The sequence below is a fragment of the Callithrix jacchus genome, chromosome 13 (assembly GCF_049354715.1).
Source record: "Callithrix jacchus isolate 240 chromosome 13, calJac240_pri, whole genome shotgun sequence".
Taxonomy (NCBI): domain Eukaryota; kingdom Metazoa; phylum Chordata; class Mammalia; order Primates; family Cebidae; genus Callithrix; species Callithrix jacchus.
The window spans coordinates 23,542,821-23,563,535 of record NC_133514.1 but is presented as its reverse complement, the minus strand read 5'-3'; the positions used below and the strand labels follow the sequence as shown (position 1 = coordinate 23,563,535).

The following is a 20,715-nucleotide window of genomic DNA, read 5'->3' as shown; positions in this document are numbered from 1 at the left end:
CACATTTATAAAGGTGTGTATATATATATAAATCATATAAAATGGTTTTTCTGAAAGACTGAAGTTTTATTAACAGCTTCTTTTGAAATGATATGTACTTTGAATTATTCAAGTAAAGGTGAATGTGCTCTCTGAGTTCAAAAAGGTACATATTTATTTATTTATTTACTGGGGACAGGATCTTGCTCTGTCACCCAGGCTGGAGTTCAGTGACATGATTTCGGCTCACTGAAACCTGCATCTCCCGGGTTCAAGTGATTTTTCTACCTCAGCCTCCCGAGTAGCTGGGATTACAAGCATACACCACCACACCCGGCTAATTTTTCTATTTTTAATACAGATGGGATTTCACCATGTTATCCAGGCTGGTCTTGAACACCTGGCTTCAGGCAGTCCACCCGCCTTGGCTTCCCAAAGTGCTGAGATTACAGGCAAACAAATGATTACTAGTAAACTCCCTCTTCACCTCTACTAATAATCCCATTCTTCTTTACCAAAGTCACTAGACCTTTTCTGTGCATTTATGTACAACACTATGCACTTATTTTTTAAAAAATACATGAAGTTTTGTGGTATGTTTCTTTGTTTTTACAAACTGTATAATACACTAAGTATTATTTTATAACTTTTCTTTTTTTCCCCACTCCACAATGTCTCAGAACTTTTCATGTTGCTATATATGGTTCTATATAATTAGAAATAATTATGAAACACATGGATACGATAATTATAAAACATAAATAATACTGCACATATATATACAACGCATACAGTTATTTTTACCTGCAGTATAGTTTTCCGTAGTATCGGTGGACCTTAATTTAGTTAATGTATAATAGCATTCGGCTAATATATACTTGTTTTTAATCTTTCACTATTTAAGAGTGAATTGGTTATATAGTTTAGTCTTTCTGGTCATACAGTCTCTGTTACAACTTCACAATGCAAAAGCAGCCATACATAATACATAAATAAGAATGATTATTTGCCAGTATAGTTTTATTATAAGCTGTATAGCTGTTTTTATGAAATGCACTAAAGAACATTCTTGCAGAAGCTTCTGTGCATTTATGTTTGTTAAGAAAGATATGGAGGAGAATATATCAGAATTTGTGTACATTTTAATTTGAAAGGACACAACTTAATTGGTCTCTAGAACAATTATTTTCTAGGGTGCAGTTTTCTCTGTATTTTTTATATGTAATTTGTATTTCTATATGTATTTTTGATATGTATTCATATTTTTATGTATTTATATTTTAAACAGTGGTATATTTTTATATTTTATATTTTAAGAAAATATATGTATTTTTTATTTTAAGCAGCATTTCCATCTTTTACTGGCCTGAAATTATATAATAAAACCTCGAAGCTACCATTAAGTTATCCAAGGAAAATAATGTATAGAGTTTAAAGAGTCACTGTATATTGATATACTGTAGCCTATTTAACCATTATCGGAATTGGCCTTTTCCAAATTTTCCCAATTATAAGAAGAGTTGTTGAAGTGAGATAATTATAGTTAACTACATAACTATTAACACATTTATAAAGGTGTGTATTTAAATACAAACATGTAAAGAAATGTATGTTGAACACGTGTAAACATGCATACAAACGTGCTTTCTTTACTGCTTTAATCTTTTTATGTAAATTTTACAGACTAGCATTATTTACTAAGGTGTGTCCTGGATAAAGTCTTTACGTATCAAGATTGTGTTAATGTAATGATGCTATTTTAGGATGATGATGCAGCTCATGGAGTTCTCTCTGCCAATACATCAAATTTGGATGATTTCTACCCAGCAGAAGAAGACACCAAGCAAAACTCAAATAACACTAGAGGAAATGCCAATAAAACACAGAAGGATACTGGTGTAAATGAAAAGGCAAGGTATGTTAAGCTTTTGGTCTTCATTTAATATAATAAAAATTTAGTGTCTATTATGGAGTAGGTACTCAGTTAAGTATTGTGTTATGTTGTGCTTAATGCTTCATCAGATTTTATTGGAGTCCATAACTATAATGTCAATCTAATTGTAGAGAGAAATTTTATGAGGCTAAACTACAGCAGCAACAGAGAGAGCTAAAACAGTTGCAAGAAGAAAGAAAGAAACTGATTGACATTCAGGAGAAAATTCAAGCATTGCAAACGGCATGCCCTGACTTACAGGTAATTATGAAATTTATTTCTATTTGTCTGAAAAAAGATGTTTAGAAACTGATACCAACTGAAAGTACTCTTTTTCTAGTATTAAGGTGACATAATCATATATATTAATTTGGTGATTAATGCAGTGGATAAACTAATGAAGAGTTTGGGATGTACATTTACAGTGTAAAAGAGAGCGCATAGGAATTTGCTCTGATTTTATTTCTTCTTATTGGGCTGGCTGGCCATAGAATCTCATAACTATTTATTATATTAAAATATTCTTGTTTGACTTTTGCAATTATGGACCAAAATTTCCATCTTTTACTGGTCTGAAATTATATAATAAAACACTGAAGCCACCATAAGTTATCTAAGGAAAATAGTTGTATGTAAGGAGTCACTGTCTATGCTTTTGCTTATTAGTTAGTACCCTATACATGGGTCTTGAGATTGAATAGAAAATAAACATTTTTGATGATATCCGTTAGTCAGATAATAATATGGGAAGGGGATAATTCCTTCTGATACTTTCCCAGAGTTTATTGGTTAGCTTTATCTTCAGTTAGGTTGTGTTTTCAAAGAAAGGAAAACACATCAAATGTGTTTATCTTGTAGACCCTTACCTTTTCTACTTTATCATGTTTTTCTCCTTATGTCCAGTCTAACTAATGTCTAGAGAAATATGGGAAAGTTGGGTTGAGTATTCAAAATTTTCTATTGTGTTTTAGCCCTATTGTTTCTGTTGTTCCTGAGGGGTACTGTTTGTCAACCTTAGCTTGTGTTTTCATCTTTGTTTTCTTATTTCAAGTTATCTTTGAATGATGATGGCAACTGGGGTCTGCTAATAACACATTAAATATGGCACTAGAGCCCTACAGAAGAAATAAATAACTGCTTTTATGAAATTAATGTAATTGCTTTAATTCCTCATAACTTTTTTTGTAAATTCCTTTTTAGCTGTCAGCTGCTAGTGTGGGTAATTGTCCCACAAAAAAATATATGCCAGCTGTTACTTCAACCCCAGCTGTAAATGAACATGAGACCAGTACAGTCAAATCTGTTTTTGAGGCTGAAGATTCTTCAATAGTAGATAATGAGGTATTGTAGATTGTACTCTATTATTCCTTAGTTAGTCTTGTCTTTTCTTGTTTTTGTTCTTCAATAAGGCACATCTTAAGAAAGGAAACTGAATATCCTTGAAACATGTTTGTAAATGGTAGTCTGTTTTGTGCCTTTTTAGTAGACACAAAAATCTAGTAAATATAGATTATAATCTGTAGATAATTTATTAGATTATAATGTGAGAAAGACAAAACGTTTTTATTTTTAAATTTTAACTGAAAATTGTCAAATTTTTAAATTTCTAAAAAGTGTATTTTCAAAATATTTATGTTCTTAATATTTGGCAGAAATATGTAAGGGGGTAGTTGCAGCAAATAGTAATCATTTCAGTTAGAAAGAACTATCCTTTGACATTTTATTGATATGTACTTTGTAGAAAATACTGTTTTTCCCAAATAATTTCTGAAATATATTTGGGTTCCACTTGTTTCTATTAAGAATTAATGATTGCCTAATTTTTTCTTATTCATAACTAAATTATCATTTTAACCTTCGTGGACATCTTAGTGTGAAAAGGAGAGAATGAAAATAGAAAGCTTTGTTGATAGTGCCAGTATTATTAGCCTGTTACTCTTTAAGGCTACAGCAAATCCAAATATTTACTCCCTTCTGATTTTTTTTTAAAAAATAGTTTTGGTCAGAAGTGAGAAGACATGAAATGTTGAGGGAAGAGCTGCGACAGAGAAGAAAGCAGCTTGAAGCTCTGATGGCTGAACATCAGAGGAGGCAAGGTCTGGCTGAAACTGCATCTCCAGTGGCTGTGTCATTGAGAAGTGATGGATCTGAGAACCTGTGTACTCCTCAGCAGAGTAGAACGGATAAGTAAGAGAGCTGCATAAATCACCTTTCTAAAAAAACGTCAACTGCCAAAGACTGACCTTTAGGCTAGTTAGCCACATTTCTCCTCTACACCACAGCACAAATCTGCTGTTTCAGTGAGGCTACAATTTACCACCTTTGTGACTCAGTTTAACTGAATCTAGCCCCTTTCTGTTCTGACTTCTTGTAGCATCAGCTTTCTCTTTTGTCTTAAATTACTATGGCACTTTATCAAATGGTGATACAGATTTTCTTATGTGTATAAGCCTTATTTTCTTATTTAAGTTTATAAAAAAGAAAATGCTTGATATTTTGTAGTGTTTTTCTGTCAGGCTGGAAAGAAGCACTTTTTAATACTTAAATTGAGTATCTCCTGTTTTTAAGGTTCCTAAGGATCTTAAAAACATTTTATTATAATAAGAAATTAATTTTTAGGATTTCAGTTTAAAATGTCCATATTTAGAATATTTCTAAAGTGTTGGTCGTCTATAAGATCAGTGAATTACTTAGCTATATAGTATTATCCAGATCTAAAGTTTTGAAATCCAGATTTGTTTATGACCTTTCCTTTTCATATCCTCAGATGGCATTTCTGGAATTTTGCACCAAGCCCTACTCTGTTTCTTCTCAGATGAATTTCTGTTCCTTGGAGTCTCAATATGCATTTTATTGATCAGACTGTATCTACAATATTTTATTCTGTACTGGGTACTACACAGCTGTTGTTTTACAGAGTTCTTCAGATAGTTTTGATGAGTATCTTGTTTCAGAGCCATTGGTCTTGAGTTTTGTTCTCTACTATGGCAGCCACTAGATATAGGTGGTTATTTAAACTTAAATGAAATAAAAAATTAATTTTTTTAGTCTTTCTGGCTACATTTTAAGTGCTCAGTAGCTGTGTGTACCTAGCATCTACTGTGTTGAATAACACAGATGTAGATTGTTACCATAATTATAGAAAGTTCTGTTGAATAGCACTGATCTTAAAAACTGTCACTCAAGGAAAAATTAAAAGTTGAGGGTAGGTTAGTTTTGGAAAATAGTTCCAGGGGATAGGATGATTATTTAAATTTATTTGAAGAATTGTTTTGTGGAAGGCAAACTAAACATATTCTACATAACAGCAATAGGGAGAGTACTACCCATAGCATCGTGACTGTGATTAAGTGAAATTTTGTATACAGACATGTATATTTATGTTTGAAACAATGTGTGGCACATAGTATTTAGCTTATCTCCAGAATGACATGTGTTTTACGTCTCTTAAGTAGAACAATGGCAACTTGGGGAGGATCTACCCAGTGTGCACTAGATGAAGGAGATGAAGACGGTTACCTTTCTGAAGGAATTGATCGGACAGATGAAGAGGAGGAAGAAGAGCAAGATGCCTGTTCCAATGATAACTTTTCTGTATATCCTTCTAACAGTGTGAATCATAACTCCTACAATGGAAAGGAAACTAAAAATAGGTTAGTTTCAGTATTTTAATTTTATGCTTAATTTTAAGAGGTTTAGGTCTTTTTCACTGACAGCAAGCACTTCTGCAGTTCTCCAAGTCAACTGAGTGTCCTGTTGTTCAATTCAGTTTTTACACTAACTACTCAGAGTTAGTGCAGACCCACAAGTTAAGGGGCTCAGTTTGGTAAGACTGCCCTTATTTCAGACTTCAATTTCAAGTGCTTAGTCCCCAGGTTACCCACACTTCTATCCAACATGGTTCAAAATTTAGGAGTTCCGACATCCCCCTTCAGGTTTATTTGCTAGAACAACTCACAAAATACAGGAAAACACTTACTTGTGTTTACCCATGCCTTACAAAGGATTCTGAACAGCCAAATGGAAGAGGTGCGTTAAGTCAAGGTATAGGTTGGTGAGGTGTGCAGAGCTTCCATGCTTTTCTCTGTGTGCCCCACCCTCTCCAGCACTTTGATGTGTTCATTGACCCAGAAGCTTCCTTAACCCTGTTTAGGAAATTTCATTGCTTAGGCATAATTCATGGAATTGCTGACTGTTGGTGACTGGTCCAGTTAGCATAAATCCAGGTCTGGCTGAAAGCGGCTTGTTATGCATAACAAAAGACTATCACTCGGAAGATCCCAAGGGTTTTAGAAACTCTGTGTTAGGAACCAGGGACAAAGAACAGATAGATAATTTATTATACTACAAGAATGTTGTTGCAGTAGCTCCATCTAAACTGGATCAATCTTCACTCCTGCTTTTGAGAATTAAGCAAAAATAGCAAATTGTAGATATTGAAAAAGGCCTGTTAACAAATTTATTTATTTATTTAGAGACAGAATTTTGCACTTGTTACCCAGGCTGGAGCACAATGGTGCGATCTTGGCTCACTGCAACCTCCGCCTCCTGGGATCAGGCAGTTCTCCTGTCTCAGCCTCCCGAGTAGCTGGGATTACAGGCACGCGCCACCATGCCCAGCTAATTTTTTGTGTTTTTAATAGAGACGGGGTTTCACCATGTTGACCAGGATGGTCTCAATCTCTTGACCTCATGATCCACCCGCTTCGGCCTCCCAAAGTGCTGGGATTACAGGCGTGAGCCACCGCGCCTGCCCACAAATATATTTATTATTACACTGTTAGTAACAGTGAAATTTTTTTCAAATAAACGATGGTAAAGTAGCTATAGTAGCTCCCCTTGATGAAATACTATGTGGTTGAACTTAAAGCATGAAGAATGGAAAAGTACTTGTGACATTATAAATATTTTTATTTTGCAGAATACTTAATTATATGGACACCTGTGTAAAAACTTAAATGAAAAAGTGGAAAGTAATGAAAATGGATAATTGCACAAAACTAAAGATGTGGACTTTCTCCCCCTCTATATTTTTTAATACTTTATACGTTCTTTGAATTTAAAAGTGAACATTGGCCCATAGCCAGAGTATCAGAGTTTATTGCTGTATTTTGAAAACCAAATTGTTATGTATGATGACTTGATGCTTTCAATCTTGTGTTAGGTGGAAGAACAATTGCCCTTTTTCAGCAGATGAAAATTATCGTTCTTTAGCCAAGACAAGGCAACAGAATATCAGCATGCAACGGCAAGAAAACCTTCGTTGGGTGTCAGAGCTCTCTTATGTAGAAGAGAAAGAACAATGGCAAGAACAAATCAATCAGCTAAAGAAACAGCTTGATTTTAGTGTTAATATTTGTCAGACTTTGATGCAAGACCAGCAGGTAAAATTTGCTATGAAATACATTTTGCTTCTACTTTTATAAGTTTTGAAGCAATACAGATTTTTCTCAAGTCATCAGTAACTTAACAGAAACTTTCTTTCAATAGACTCTGTCTTGTCTGCTACAAACTCTTCTCACGGGTCCTTACAGTGTTATGCCCAGCAATGTTGCATCTCCTCAAGTACACTTGATAATGCACCAGTTGAACCAGTGCTATACTCAGCTAACATGGCAGCAGAATAATGTTCAGAGGTAATCTGTTTCTTAGAAGTATTGAGACTGTAGAAGAGCTAACACTGAGCAAAGGTTTTACTATTAGCTTCTGGGAGAAAAGAGCAAGAACCAAATTGCATATTTGGACATTATCTATCTATTGAGAATTTTATAAGTGGTAGTTTATCTAATGTTCTTTTTTAATACCTTGGATTTCTGTTTTTATAAATTTATGTAACTGAATTTTACATTTACTTGGTGAATTTTATGGTGTGTAAATTGTACCACAGTGAAGCTATAAACAAAACAGTGAGCTTCTTTTTTTTTTTTTTTTGAGACGAAGTTTCGCTTGTTACCCAGGCTGGAGTGCAATGGCACGATCTCGGGTCACCGCAACCTCTGTTTCCTGGGTTCAGGCAATTCTCCTGCCTCAGCCTCCTGAGTAGCTGGGATTACAGGCACGCGCCACCATGCCCAGCTAATTTTTTGTATTTTTAGTAGAGACAGGGTTTCACCATGTTGACCAGGATGGTCTCGATCTCTTGACCTCGTGATCCATCCACCTCGGCCTCCCAAAGGGCTGGAAACAGTGAGCTTCTTACAGTTATGCTGACTGTTGGACAGAAGTACTAAGCTGAGTTCTTGTTGAAGAGGCAAAGTTATTGAATTAAGCCTATAGAGCAAGTAAATACTTGCTGTAGTATCAGGGCAGTTTGCATGCTTTTGAATAATTTTTTACATGTATTCTTTCTGAATGTGCTTTATATATACGGTGATATAACTGATTTTCAGATTATTTACTTAAATTTTTGTAGGTTGAAACAAATGCTAAATGAACTTACGCACCAACAAAATCAGCATCCAGAAAAACCTGGAAGCAAGGAAAGAGGCAGTAGTGCATCGCACCCTCCTTCCAGTTTATTTTGTCCTTTCAGCTTTCCAGCACAGCCTGTAAATCTCTTTAGTATACCTGGATTTGCTAACTTTTCATCATTTGCACCAGGTAGGTAACTTATCCTAAAGAGAAAATAAATAAAAGCAAAGTGTTTGAGAACGTAATTTGTCTATTGCATAGATGTTTTAACATTTTCTTTTGTAATGTGGTAGGAAATTTTTGCAAAGAAAGTTACAAAATCCTTTCTACAGTGTTTCTTTTTTCTTTTTTTGTTTTTGTTTTTTTTGAGATGGAGTTTCATTCTTATAGCCCAGGCTGGAGTGCAATGACACCATCTTGGCTCACCACAACCTCCGCCTCCCGGGTTCAAGTGATTCTCCTTTCTCACCCTCCCAAGTTGCTGGAGTTGACAGGCATGCACTGCCATGCCTGGCTAATTTTGTATTTTTTTATTAGAGACAGTTTCACCATGTTGGTCAGGCTGTTCTTGAACTCCTGACCTCAGGTGATCCGCCCACCTTGGGCTCCCAGAGTGGTGGTTACAGGCATGAGCCTCTGTGCCCAGCCTGCATTGTTTTTTTCTAAACCAAAGTTTAGTAATGTGGTTGCTAATGAAATTTAGTGAACTACTTAGGAATGATTGCTTCAATTTATTTATTTTTTAAGAGGAGAGAGAACTAACCTGTTCAATAGCTGCTGTATACCAGGTACTGTGTACACACTGGGAGAGTAAAGATGAATAAGACAGTGCTTTTCTGGAGGAGTACCATGTCTTCTTAGGGAGATACTAATAGACTAAGGGTGAGCACATTTAGCTTAGGCTTTTCTTTGGATGTTTTTTCCTGCAGTCATTACGTCGCAGACACGATTTACGTTACTGGGATCCAAAGATGAGTGGCACTGATCCTTTTAAGGAATTCACGGTGTAGTGAGGATGCTATTAATGAATGCTTATAGTACAGTGCCATGGGTGCCATAACGGGTGCAAATGCTGGGAAGTGTCAGCAAATCAGTCCCCCCTGCAAAAAAAAAGATGATATTTAAGCTAAAAGTGAATAGAATTTGTTTCCAGAGAGATTAGAAATGGAAGGGCTTTCTAATCAGTAGACCCACTTAGTATAAAGCAATGAAATAGTACATCACTCAGGGAATTTAGAGGTATTTAAGGGTGGCTAGTATTTAGGGGAAGAGTAATTGATGTGGCTGAAGAGTGGCAGAGGCATTTTCTGATGTGCAGAGAAGCTTAGGTTTTATATTGCTGACAGGATGGGGCCACTGAAGGACTTAGAGCAAGTGATAACATGAAATTTATATTTTAGAAAGATTACACTGGTGAAAGTGTTCAGGAGAAGTTGGAGGAAAGGAGTGGAGGATCTAGCTGGTGAATCAAAGGCTGTCATAGTAATATGAAAAGAATGGTAGCCTGACCTTAGGCCTTATCAGTAGGGATCAAGAAAAAGGAATTACTGAAAGACATTACGAATAGAATGAATAAGTTAAGTGACTTGTTATATGAGGTGCATTGTGGAGAGGAGTTAAAGATGTTTGCAAGGAATATAGGAGGAGAAAAAAGGTTGAAAGGGCTTTGTGAATATATATGTATTTATATACCACAGTGTGTTTTCTTAATAGGATTTTCAAGACAGTGTGGCATAAGAAATTTAACAGGCTTTTTAGTTCTTGAGCATCAGTTAATATTGGCAGCAAACGTTAGTAATAAGAAATTGCAAATGCTCCTCCTTTTTACTAAAATATACTTCATGCCCATACCAACTCTATGTGAAGGCTCTTATATTCTTCATAAAGAGTACAATTTTTGTGAAACCATCCCAATCTCTTTCTCCCCACGTTGTTAGTAGCCTCTTGTAAATACCTCTGATACATAACACTATTTGGTATTTAATTATATTCGACTTTCCCAGTGAAAACAGTAGAAACAGCATAAGCTTATAAGCCATACAGACCCGAGATCTAACCAGCTTTTTTATTTTTTAGACATTTGGTCTCTAACCCTATTTTCTACTGGTAAAATGAATACAATATCAATTATAACATTTTTAAGTATTAAACCAAATAACCTGTGAAGTGCCTGCAGTAGAGTGTGGCACCCAGTAATAATTTAATAAATGTCAGATACTATTATTTCTAACTTTTAGCTCTTAAGGGAGTGGGGATTATTGGTTGTCTTTGACCAGTGCGTAAAACATAGTGGGCTGAGCTGTAAACAGTGATTGGATAAATGAGTATTAGCTTTTGTTTTTTTAAATCAGCAATTTTTTGTTTTGGTGGATTTGAATGGCACATTTAATTAAAACTGTTTTAATATTATTTTAAGGTTAAAAACATTTCTTTATTTTTCTCTTACTACCTTACTGATTAGGTATGAATTTCAGCCCTTTATTTCCTCCTAATTTCGGAGATTTTTCTCAGAATATCTCTACACCTAGTGAACAGCAGCAACCCTTAGCCCAGAACTCTTCAGGAAAAACAGAATATATGGCTTTTCCAAAACCTTTTGAAAGCAGTTCCTCTATTGGAGCAGAAAAACCAAGGTACCTGATTGTAAATATAATCTGTTATTGCTTAAACATTCACTTTTGTGATTACATCTAATTATATGTAATTTGAAAACACAACTAGGGAGTATGCTTGTGATTATTTGGCTTGATAATGTTGGAAATATGAAACTTTGACATATGACTAGATGAGATACTGGATTCTTGCTGGTAACCCTGGTACACAAAAAGTTACGTTTGGAAGGATGTGGCATAACTCATAGGATCTCTTGTCTCTGATTTGATACCCGTCTTTAAGGTTAAACCAGTTTGCTGTTCACTGATTTAGGACTAGAAACTAATATTAACTGTTAGAAGATGGTTATGAAATGATGGTCCCTTTTTTTGATTCCTAGCCCTTGCTTAGAATCATTTCCTAAAACCTATTCAGATATAATGTTGAGTGCTATTAGGTTATAAAAACAACTTTTCCCTCATAAATTTTGAGGATGCATGGTATTAATCATAGGATTTATTTTTCTTCTTTGTTTCTTACAATTATTATTTTTTAATGCTATAATCTGAAACATGATTTTTGACTCAATGTGAAAGGTTGGCTCAGTTGAGCCTCATCTGTCAGGTATGTCTCTCATTGTCTTTCCTACTCCTTAAAAATATGTATAATTCACACTGTAGTTCTCTTAGCTATGTGATTAGGAATGTCTCAGGCTCTTATATTAGCATTTTCACACTGTTAAGTCATGAACTGGGATTTTTTTTTTTACTTGATTAACCAATAATTCTGAGAATTACAACTTTTATTCATCAGTAGAAATCCTATGATTAATATCCCTTATTTTGTTGACTCCTTTTTTTTAGTTCTGTTTTTTCCTGTTAAATCTCATGTTGCTTTATAAAAGTATTCTATTGTCAGAAGCCTAACACAGTGATAGTGCACAGGTGCCATTCAGAAATGATGGCTGGATGAAGATCCATCACAAGCAGTAAGCATTTATTCAAAGCTTCAGTGAATAGGCCTTCCTACTTCATTATTTTCCATGTTTTATATATAATTGATAGTAAAAAATTACTCTGATTTTAAATTAGGTATTTGTGTCATTTTTAGGATGGATCTGAATGTCTAATATTATTTTAGATATTTGGCCTACTTCGGATTAGACCTCATTTCCCCAAATCTCAACTATTGTAATCTAATGGAATTAAATGACTAGAGATAAGAAGTCAGATAAAATCCTGTAGTCTTACTCAGGGGTCAGCAAACTTTTTCTATAAAAGTTTAGATAGTATTTTAGTCCTTGCTGGTGCATAGAGTTTATCATAGCCATTCATCTGTGACAGTTTTACACAAAAGCACCCACAGACTACTGGTATGTCAGCATGAGTATGGCCATGTTCTCCAGCAACACTTTATTTATGGTCGCTGAAATTTTTTTCATATATAATTTTCATTTGTCACAAACTTTAAAAATTTTTTTCTTCCAACTAAGAATATAAAAGCCATTCTTAGCTCTCAGGCCATACAGAAACAGGCAGCAGGCTAAATTTGGCTTGTAACTCAATACAATAACCCTTGTATTGAGTTAAATCCTGTAGGTCACTGTCTCCTAGACTATTCTTGGGAGCAGTCCTATTCCTGCTAAGTTTTGTAATAAAGTTTTGGATTTCTTGCTCACTCTCAAGAGATTATAAAGCACATTGGCAAATTAAAAGTTCTGAGATACTTTACAGACCTGTTTAATTTTGTTTTATGTTTTCTCCCCACCCTAGATGACTGATAAGTACCTATTAATAGATGCTGGTTTTCAGCAGATAAAATTTGGGAAATGTCAGTAGACTAATAGAACTATGGACTTGAGTGGAGAAATAAATTACTGGTTGAATGACCAGTTGTTTTCACCAAATTCTCATTCTACTTGAACTGCTTTAGGTGAACACAAATCCATGTATGTTCCCAAGCCTTCTCCTATAGCTCTTTGTGAGCTGTTCTTCCAACTTTTGTTCTTCTATGTCCCATCCTCCCTTGATTTTTCTTTTTGTTGTTTTTTCTAGAGACAGAGTCTCACTTTGTTACCCGGGCAGGAGTCCAGTGGCATGATCATAGCTCGCTGCTTCCTTGCATTCCTGGGCTCAAGGGATTCTCCTGCTTCAGTCTCCTGGGTAGCTAGGCCTGGAGGTGCGTGCCACTGTGCCTGGCTTATTTAAAAAAATTTTTGTTGAGATAGGGTTTTGCCATGTTGCCCAGGCTGGTCTTGAACTCCTGGGTTCAAGCAGTCTTCCTGCCTCGGTCTTCCACGGTGCCAGAGTTATTGGCATGAGCCACAGCACCTGGCCTGATTTTTGTTTCCCACTGTTTTCTATTGCAAATGATAGATCTTTGATGTGGAACTTTTGCCAGTAAAAGTGGTTTGGTGAGATGGGTCCAGAATTAAAACTAGTTTAATACTTACCTTATGTGATATTTGCATATTTAATGTGTATTTTTGTAAAGACATTTTTATAGCCTTTAAATTTTTTATTTGGCAATTTTATTCACCTTAATCTACTCAAGAGTAGACTATAAATTAAGTCTATTTGGAGTTTTCGTAAATAAAGAAATCTGTAATTGTTACTTATAAAAACTTGTTTTCATTGGTAAGGAATAAAAAACTGCCTGAAGAGGAGGTGGATAGCAGTAGGACACCATGGTTATATGACCAAGAAGGTGAAGTACAGAAACCATTTGTCAAGACTGGATTTGCAGTGTCTGTAGATAAAGCTACAAATAGTAACCACAAAAATCAATCAGATACAAATGGGAGAAGATGCCAGTTTGATGAAGAATCATTGGAAAGCTTTAGCAGTATGCCTGATCCAGTATATCCAGCAACAGTGACTAAAACATTCAAGACGAGAAAAGCGTCTGCACAGGCCAGCCTGGCATCTAAAGATAAAACTCCCAAGTCAAAAAGTAAGAAGAGGAATTGTGCTCAGTTGAAAAGCAGAGTTAAAAACATAAGTAAGTATTGAAATTTGTTGAATTTCAGCCTAATGTTGGTAATATTATGTTGGTAATATTACTCTGACATGTTGACATATATATAGTTTCAGTAAGGCTAGATGGGCAGGTAGTATTCTAGACTTCATTGGCAGTCATTTTTAGTTACCTTTATATATATGTGTATATATATATTTACAAAATATTTGAAATCGGGTTTAATTTTCTGGATTAATGTTTTTGAATATCATATAGATAAAACCAGTTTTAATGCAGGCTGGCTTTAGTCCTTCTGAAACTAAACTCATTTTACTCAATCTTGCCTTTGAGTATCATATTAACGTTTTTTAAAAAATTTAAGTTTTCTTTATGGTGTTAGCCGCATACCTCTTACAAAAATAGATTTTCTGTGATTTTTGAATTTTTACTGAAGTGTACTAGGTTAAAAATAGTTTTATTAACTAAAATCTGTAGTGTTATAGCTGAAGCATATTCTTTTCATGTTTGCAAAGGATGGGCTGTGGCCTTGAAAGGTTGTTCTGAGTTTAAGGAGATAATATTTTGTTCTTAAGGTCAGGCGTGGTGGCTCATGCCTGTGATCCTAGTACCTGGGGAGGCTGAGGTGGGTGGATCACCTGCGGTCAGGAGTTTGAGACCAGCCTGGCCAACATGGCGAAACCCTATCTCTACTAAAAATATAAAAAATAGCTGGGCATGGTGGCACACACCTGTAATTCCAGCTACTCAAGAAGCTGAGACAGAAGAATCGCTTGAATCTGGGAGGCAGAGGTTACAGTGAGCCAAGATCATGCCACTGTACTCCAGCCTAGGTTACAGTGAGACTGTCTCAAAAAAAAAAAAAAAAAAAAAAAAAAAGTGGTGTTTAAGAACAAAGTATTCTAGGCTTATAATCAGTGAAAGTTTGCAATAGCATTGCACCCTTCTAATTCCCTTTCTTGGAAGTTCACAACACTTACAAGTATAGTAAAGGCCCTGAGAAATCATGCAGTAAAAAATAAACTTGTAAACTTTGGCAATATTCATCTTAATCACTTTTGGATAATGAAACCTTCGAAAAGTCTAATGAAAACCACAGATATAAAAGAGAATGTTGGCCGGGCGCAGTGGCTCAAACCTGTAATCCCAGCAGTTTGGGAGGCCGAGGTGGGTAGATCACGAGGTCAAGAGATCGAGACCATCCTGGTCAACATGGTAAAACCACGTCTCTACTAAAAATACAAAAGATTAGCTGGGCATGGTGGCGCGTGCCTGTAATCCCAGCTACTCAGGAGGCTGAGGCAGGAGAATTGCCTGAACCCAGGAGGCGGAGGTTGCAGTGAGCCGAGATCGCGCCATTGCACTCCAGCCTGGGTAACGAGCGAAACTTGGTCTCGGGGGGGAGAGAATGTTTGCACATTTTAAAAAATTTCAGTAATTTGTCCATCCTTGAAGTCCTTGGCTCCTACCTTGAATCCTATGGGAAGGATCTGTCTGATGGTTTAAAAAGCAAATTTGTATAGGCGTGACAGGGGTGACATTTTTCTTAGCATACACATTATCAGCCTCAAAGCAATTTTCTGGTTTAAAAGGTTTAGGAGGAACTGATTTATTTAGTAAATTAATTGGTAATTTGAAGTTGTTGAAAGTTACCATGCTTTCCCACGATTACTTTTGGTGCTACCAGAGAATATTTAAGTATATAATGGCCATTTTGGGATCGGCCCTTTAGACAACTCAGAACTTTCTATTTCCTAGTGCCTTGCACCCACGAAGATGCTCTTTGTCATATAAATAAATGAAGAAAAGCTAACCTTTTTAAATTTCAGCATTGTCTCATGCAAATAGTTAATTTCAATCTGCCAGGGCAATACTTCTTAAACTTGTAGGAATCCAGTGAAGTACAGATTCTGATTCATTTCGCTTAGGAGGGACATGAGAGTCTGCCTTCCACTACCATTAGGTATTGCCAGTATTGGTCTGTGGACTGCACTTCGAGTAGCAGATTTTAGAGGAGCCTTAGCTAATTTTTGGCTATGTCCACCTAAACCGTAGAAGTATTGGTATGTTTGTATTTTTCTGAAACCCCTTTAAGGCAAAGATTGGCTTTCTGATCTTCGTGCTATCTTCCTTCATATTGAAGGATAAAAATACCTGCTGGAAATGTACGTTCACATTTACTCAACAGGCATTCAAGACCACCTGTTAGTGAGAGCCCTGCTTTAAGGCACACACACAAACATAAAAGGCTTGATAGCAGAATCAAACTATACATAGTAGAGCCAAAGTAATATGTGGTAAAATCAAACTAGCTAAATCATTGCTATTCAAAATCTGAACTGTGGACAGGCAGCATTACATCATCTGGGTGCTTATTAAAAATGCAGGCTTTTGGACCTCACCTTATGCCTACTAAATCAGTATGTATTTTTCTTCAGTATGCATGCATTTTAACAAGATTTTTTATATGAAGGAAGTGTTTTGATATGAAGATATGCACATGAAAGTCTCAAAAGTACTCAGCTAGACCACTGGCTTATGTTGTTTTTGCTCCTTTTGTGCTATGGGAATAATCAAGATTTGTTAGAAAAAAGGATTTTTACTATATTGTTCTTTTGTTGTTTTTGAGACAGAGTTTCGCTCTTGTTGCTCAGGCTGGAGTGCAACGATGAGATCTTGGCGCACTGCAACCTCCACCTCCTGGGTTCAAGTGATTTTCCTGCCTTAGCCTTCTGAGTAGCTGGGATTAGGCATATGCCCAGCTAATTTTGTATTTTTAGTAGGGATGAGGTTTCTCCATGTTGGTGAGGCTGATCTCAAACTCCTGACCTCAGGTGATCTCCCCATGTCAGCCTCCCAAAGTGCTGGGATTACAGGTGTGAGCACCACACTTGGCTGATTTTTTAATTGTATTTTGAAGTGGTAAATAGAGCTGGGTGGGGAAAAGTTTGGAAAGCCTATCAAGATTGTTGTAATGATAAGAAAAGTGTAGTGTTGGGTACAAGCATGATGAGAGGAATTGGTAACAGATATTACAAATATTTCAGCTAGTGGGAATTATATTGATGTCTTCAGAAATATAGTACAGCCAGTTACACTGTCCCAAACTTAATAGGTTGATTTGTATATGTGTGTGTTTTTTTGTGCATGTTGGCAATCTTTCAGAAGTAGCTTGATAAATCTCATTTAACTTTGTTTCGGTAATGTGTTTTAATCCTTATAAGGTCTTTATATGTGAAAATTGCATGTGAGGTAAGAATTTATAAATTATGTAATATCTTTTAAACTTGATATCAGACTTAGGCCTCATGAGTTGAAGGTAATTTCCTACCTGAGTTTCTGTGTTATCAACCTATAATTTTGTTAAACTATGCTCGTCAGATATTATTAGAGAGTAGGAACCTAGATTCTTGTCAGTCTTTCCTTGGAAAATTGGATAGAACTGTTAAGGTGCTGACTTCTGGGTTCTTACCATCCTTGCATCTTTTATTTCTTCCTCCCTTTCCTGTTGCTCACTAATGAACATGGACATGACATGGTTGTCAAACATTAGGCAAGGCAAGAACTGACAGAGTTGTCTGGGAAACAACCAATAAACTTTTTGGATTCAGAGAGTTACTAATTACTTAGGCAGAGAAATGAAGAGTAGTCCAAGGTGCCATTTCTCTGTGTCCCTTGTCTCATCCTTAAAAAGAGGGACACCGAAATAAAAGGGGCTGGCTAACAATTGTTCCTTGAATGGTGAGACACCCTATTGCTGAAGAATCAATGCTATACTGCAGCTAAGCTTGTTCTTAGACTTCAGATGTACCTTAGAAGGGTGAGGAAGAAACATGAGACCTTAGAAGGGTCTCATGTTTCATTAGAACCTGAGAGGAGATGGGAGACTCTCCTGACGGAATCATCCCAGGGATGTGAGTGGAAAATGTCCATCCACATAGCAACTTCTCACAAGCCTCTCTTGTCCATATTCCAGGATGATTCCATGGCCTTCTGCCAAGACAGCTTCCACTGTGATTTAGACCTTAACCTCTCTGCACTCTTGGGACATGTGCAAGGTCTCTAGGGTGCCAGGGCTGAACTGTTTTCCTTCAGTGGAGGCCTAAGTAGAAGTCCTGTTTCTTCATGTCAGCCCCTCATTCTGAGAAAAACAATGAGAATAAGGGGAAGAGTGGTGAAGTGGCATAGGAGATCTTACCACTGTTACCCTCAGTAATGAGCGTCACTGTTATTGTTGCTGTTGTTACATTTTCTGGCCTAGCCAGTGTTACTCAGAAGTATTAGTAACCTTCATTCATTCTACTCTTCCTAAATGATTACTATCAAGATGCTGAAGAGAGAAACAATTCAGTCACACATTAGTATCTTAACTTTGGAAATCCAGCCTTTGATGCTTTTAATTTGGGACTCATTTGTAACACCACAGTTTTTTTTCTCTTTTCATAGCCTTCTAATAATTATAGCATGCTTCTCTTCCCAGTTTCAGCTGTTTGAGAGGGTGATTGTATGTATGCCTTTTTTTATAGTACCTATTGGGACTCCCCATTGAGAATTTTGTATATGCCACATTACCAGTATTTTAATTTTGATTAAGATTTATTTAGCACCTGGTATAGTAACAGCAGTTAAATGTTTAATTTCACTTATATAAATGCTCATGTTAGAATAACATACTCAAATTTTTTTTCTTTAGATCATTGTATGTTATTAAATGAGCAACAGTACTCATGCAATAACATCGTTGTATGTTATTAAATGAGCAACCAGTCATGTCATTTTACATACTACTTTGAGCACTCATACCCTTTATAGCTGGACTGGTTTTATATTGAAATCAATAACAATCAAGAGGGCTCTTTTTTAGTAAATTTCATGTAGGCTGGGTGGCAGTGGCTAAACTTTAGTCTGAGAGACCAGTGAAAACACCTGGAACCTAAGTTTGAGATGATAAAGTCCTAACTTAGATGATGGCCTTGGAAACAGAGGGAGGGTTGACTCCAGGTAGGATATCACAGATAATAAATTGATAACATTTTGGGAAATTATTTGTTGTTAGTAGAGCAGCTACAGTGATCTGGAAGATGCAAGCAAGCAAGGCTTTAGGAAAGTCTGCTGGCTCTTTCCTAGAGTGTCAGGAGCATGGTCAGAGCTCCATGATTTTTGGAGAAAGCTATGTTGGAAGAGATCCATTCATTTCCTCTTACTGTTGACCTTGACCCTTCACCTTCACCCCAAGAGTAGCAGTCTTTTGCTACTTCAAGCTACTAGTTGGCAGAAGTGTTATTGAATAAGTAGGTGGCAGTCTTACCCCATATGTGGGAGAGCATTAGTCTTTGCAGCTGAGAAGACTAAGCAGAAGAGAAGCTTCTTCTCATTGTCCTGATGAGGGACTGGCAACTTCCTAGTGAGAAGGTTGCTTAACCACAGGAGTGAACTTCCATGCACTCTTATCTTGCCGTCATTAAAACTATTCAGAATTTGAGTCCAGCCTTAAGAGAAGGTGAGAGTCATGACTAGGCCAGTGAATATAATAGTGCATATAAAAGGGACCTAGTTACCAGAGAGAAAACAGAAGCAGACTACTAGAACAGGCAAAACCTAGTGAAAATAGAATTATTGAACAAATACACTTGAACAAAAAAGGGAACATAAGCAGATTGAATTATAACAGAATCTTTAGAGCTAGAAAACATTGACTTTCATTTTTAATATTTAGATTATTTGAAAAAGAGGACATGTACTATTAAGTTCCAAATTACTGGCCTAGAAAATCAAGGGGAAGAATTATTTCATTAAATGGAATGAAAGTACTAACAGATAAAATCAAGAGAAAATGATTAGAGGCTTACAAGAAGTTCTAAAGTAGGAAAAAAACAGATAAATAAGCAATAATTAAATAATAGGTGGGATAAAGAGAGACTTGAGACTGCAGATCAAAACAGCTGACTGTTATCTAGCCAGGAGAGAAGTGGGGGAAACACAAACACCTATCCATAGTCTGGTAAAGTCCCTGAATTCCAAGGAAAAAGTAAAAATCTTCTAAGCTTCCACATGAAGGAACAATTTGCTGGCAAAGAAAAAGGACCAAACCGACACCAGGTAATCTTCCTTATCACACAAGTAGTAGTCGAAAAAAGTGGGATGATGCTCACACAGTTGACAAAGAACTGCAACTCAGGAATTTTGTACCCAGCCAAGAGACCCTCCATATGTCAGAATAAAAAGGAGATACTAGCTTATCCTATCTGAGGAAAACTAAAGAACAACCTATGACTCAGAATAGAGGCCTTTATACAGGGGAAAATACAGAGGAGAGAGAAGAGTTTAATAAAGAAAACAGTAGATCAAGTTTCTCACTAATATAAATTTGAAAGTAAAAGTGTTAGCAAATTGAATCTGCCAGTGAATCAAAAGAATTTTAGACTGTTATCACTAGAGTTTATTTCAGACATGTAATGATTTGTTACCAGGAAATCTGTCAACAGAATTTATTCTATCAAAAGGACAAAAGTCACAGTCATAGCAGTAGATTAGATAAAATTTGAAGCTATTTTCAAGAAAATTTGAAGTAAAATGGGTATAAGAAGGCAATTAAGCCTGTAATCCTGGCACTTTGGGAGGGCAAGGCAGGCGAATTGCTTGAGCCCAGTAGGTGGAGATTGCAGTGAGCCAAGATTGTGTCACTGTACTTGAGTTTGGACAACAGAGTGAGACCCAGTGTCAAAAAAAAAGAAAAAAAAAGGGGCAGTTATTTAAGTGTAATAAAGACTCTTAGCCAGTGTCAATCACAAACACCTGAAAATATTCCAGAGCTATTCCTGTCT

General features: G+C 36.1%; 1 protein-coding gene across 50 annotated transcripts in view; it reads left to right on the top strand.

Moving 5' to 3' along the window:
• The window catches only part of PCM1 (pericentriolar material 1), a 114,182-nt gene that overhangs the window by 40,110 nt on the left and 53,357 nt on the right, over positions 1-20,715 (top strand). For 26 of the 50 annotated variants that reach the window (XM_078347413.1, XM_078347407.1, XM_078347403.1 and 23 more), the window contains 10 exons: positions 1,743-1,894; positions 2,044-2,173; positions 3,113-3,253; positions 3,909-4,099; positions 5,368-5,565; positions 7,077-7,296; positions 7,403-7,548; positions 8,325-8,512; positions 10,785-10,956; positions 13,557-13,915. In XM_078347413.1, coding sequence (XP_078203539.1) covers positions 1,743-1,894; positions 2,044-2,173; positions 3,113-3,253; positions 3,909-4,099; positions 5,368-5,565; positions 7,077-7,296; positions 7,403-7,548; positions 8,325-8,512; positions 10,785-10,956; positions 13,557-13,915 — 1,897 coding nt within the window. Of the gene's footprint in view, positions 1-1,742; positions 1,895-2,043; positions 2,174-3,112; positions 3,254-3,908; positions 4,100-5,364; positions 5,566-7,076; positions 7,297-7,402; positions 7,549-8,324; positions 8,513-10,784; positions 10,957-13,556; positions 13,916-20,715 lie in introns of all 50 variants that reach the window. The other 24 variants (XM_078347410.1, XM_078347405.1, XM_078347400.1 and 21 more) reach the window with 1 other exon arrangement.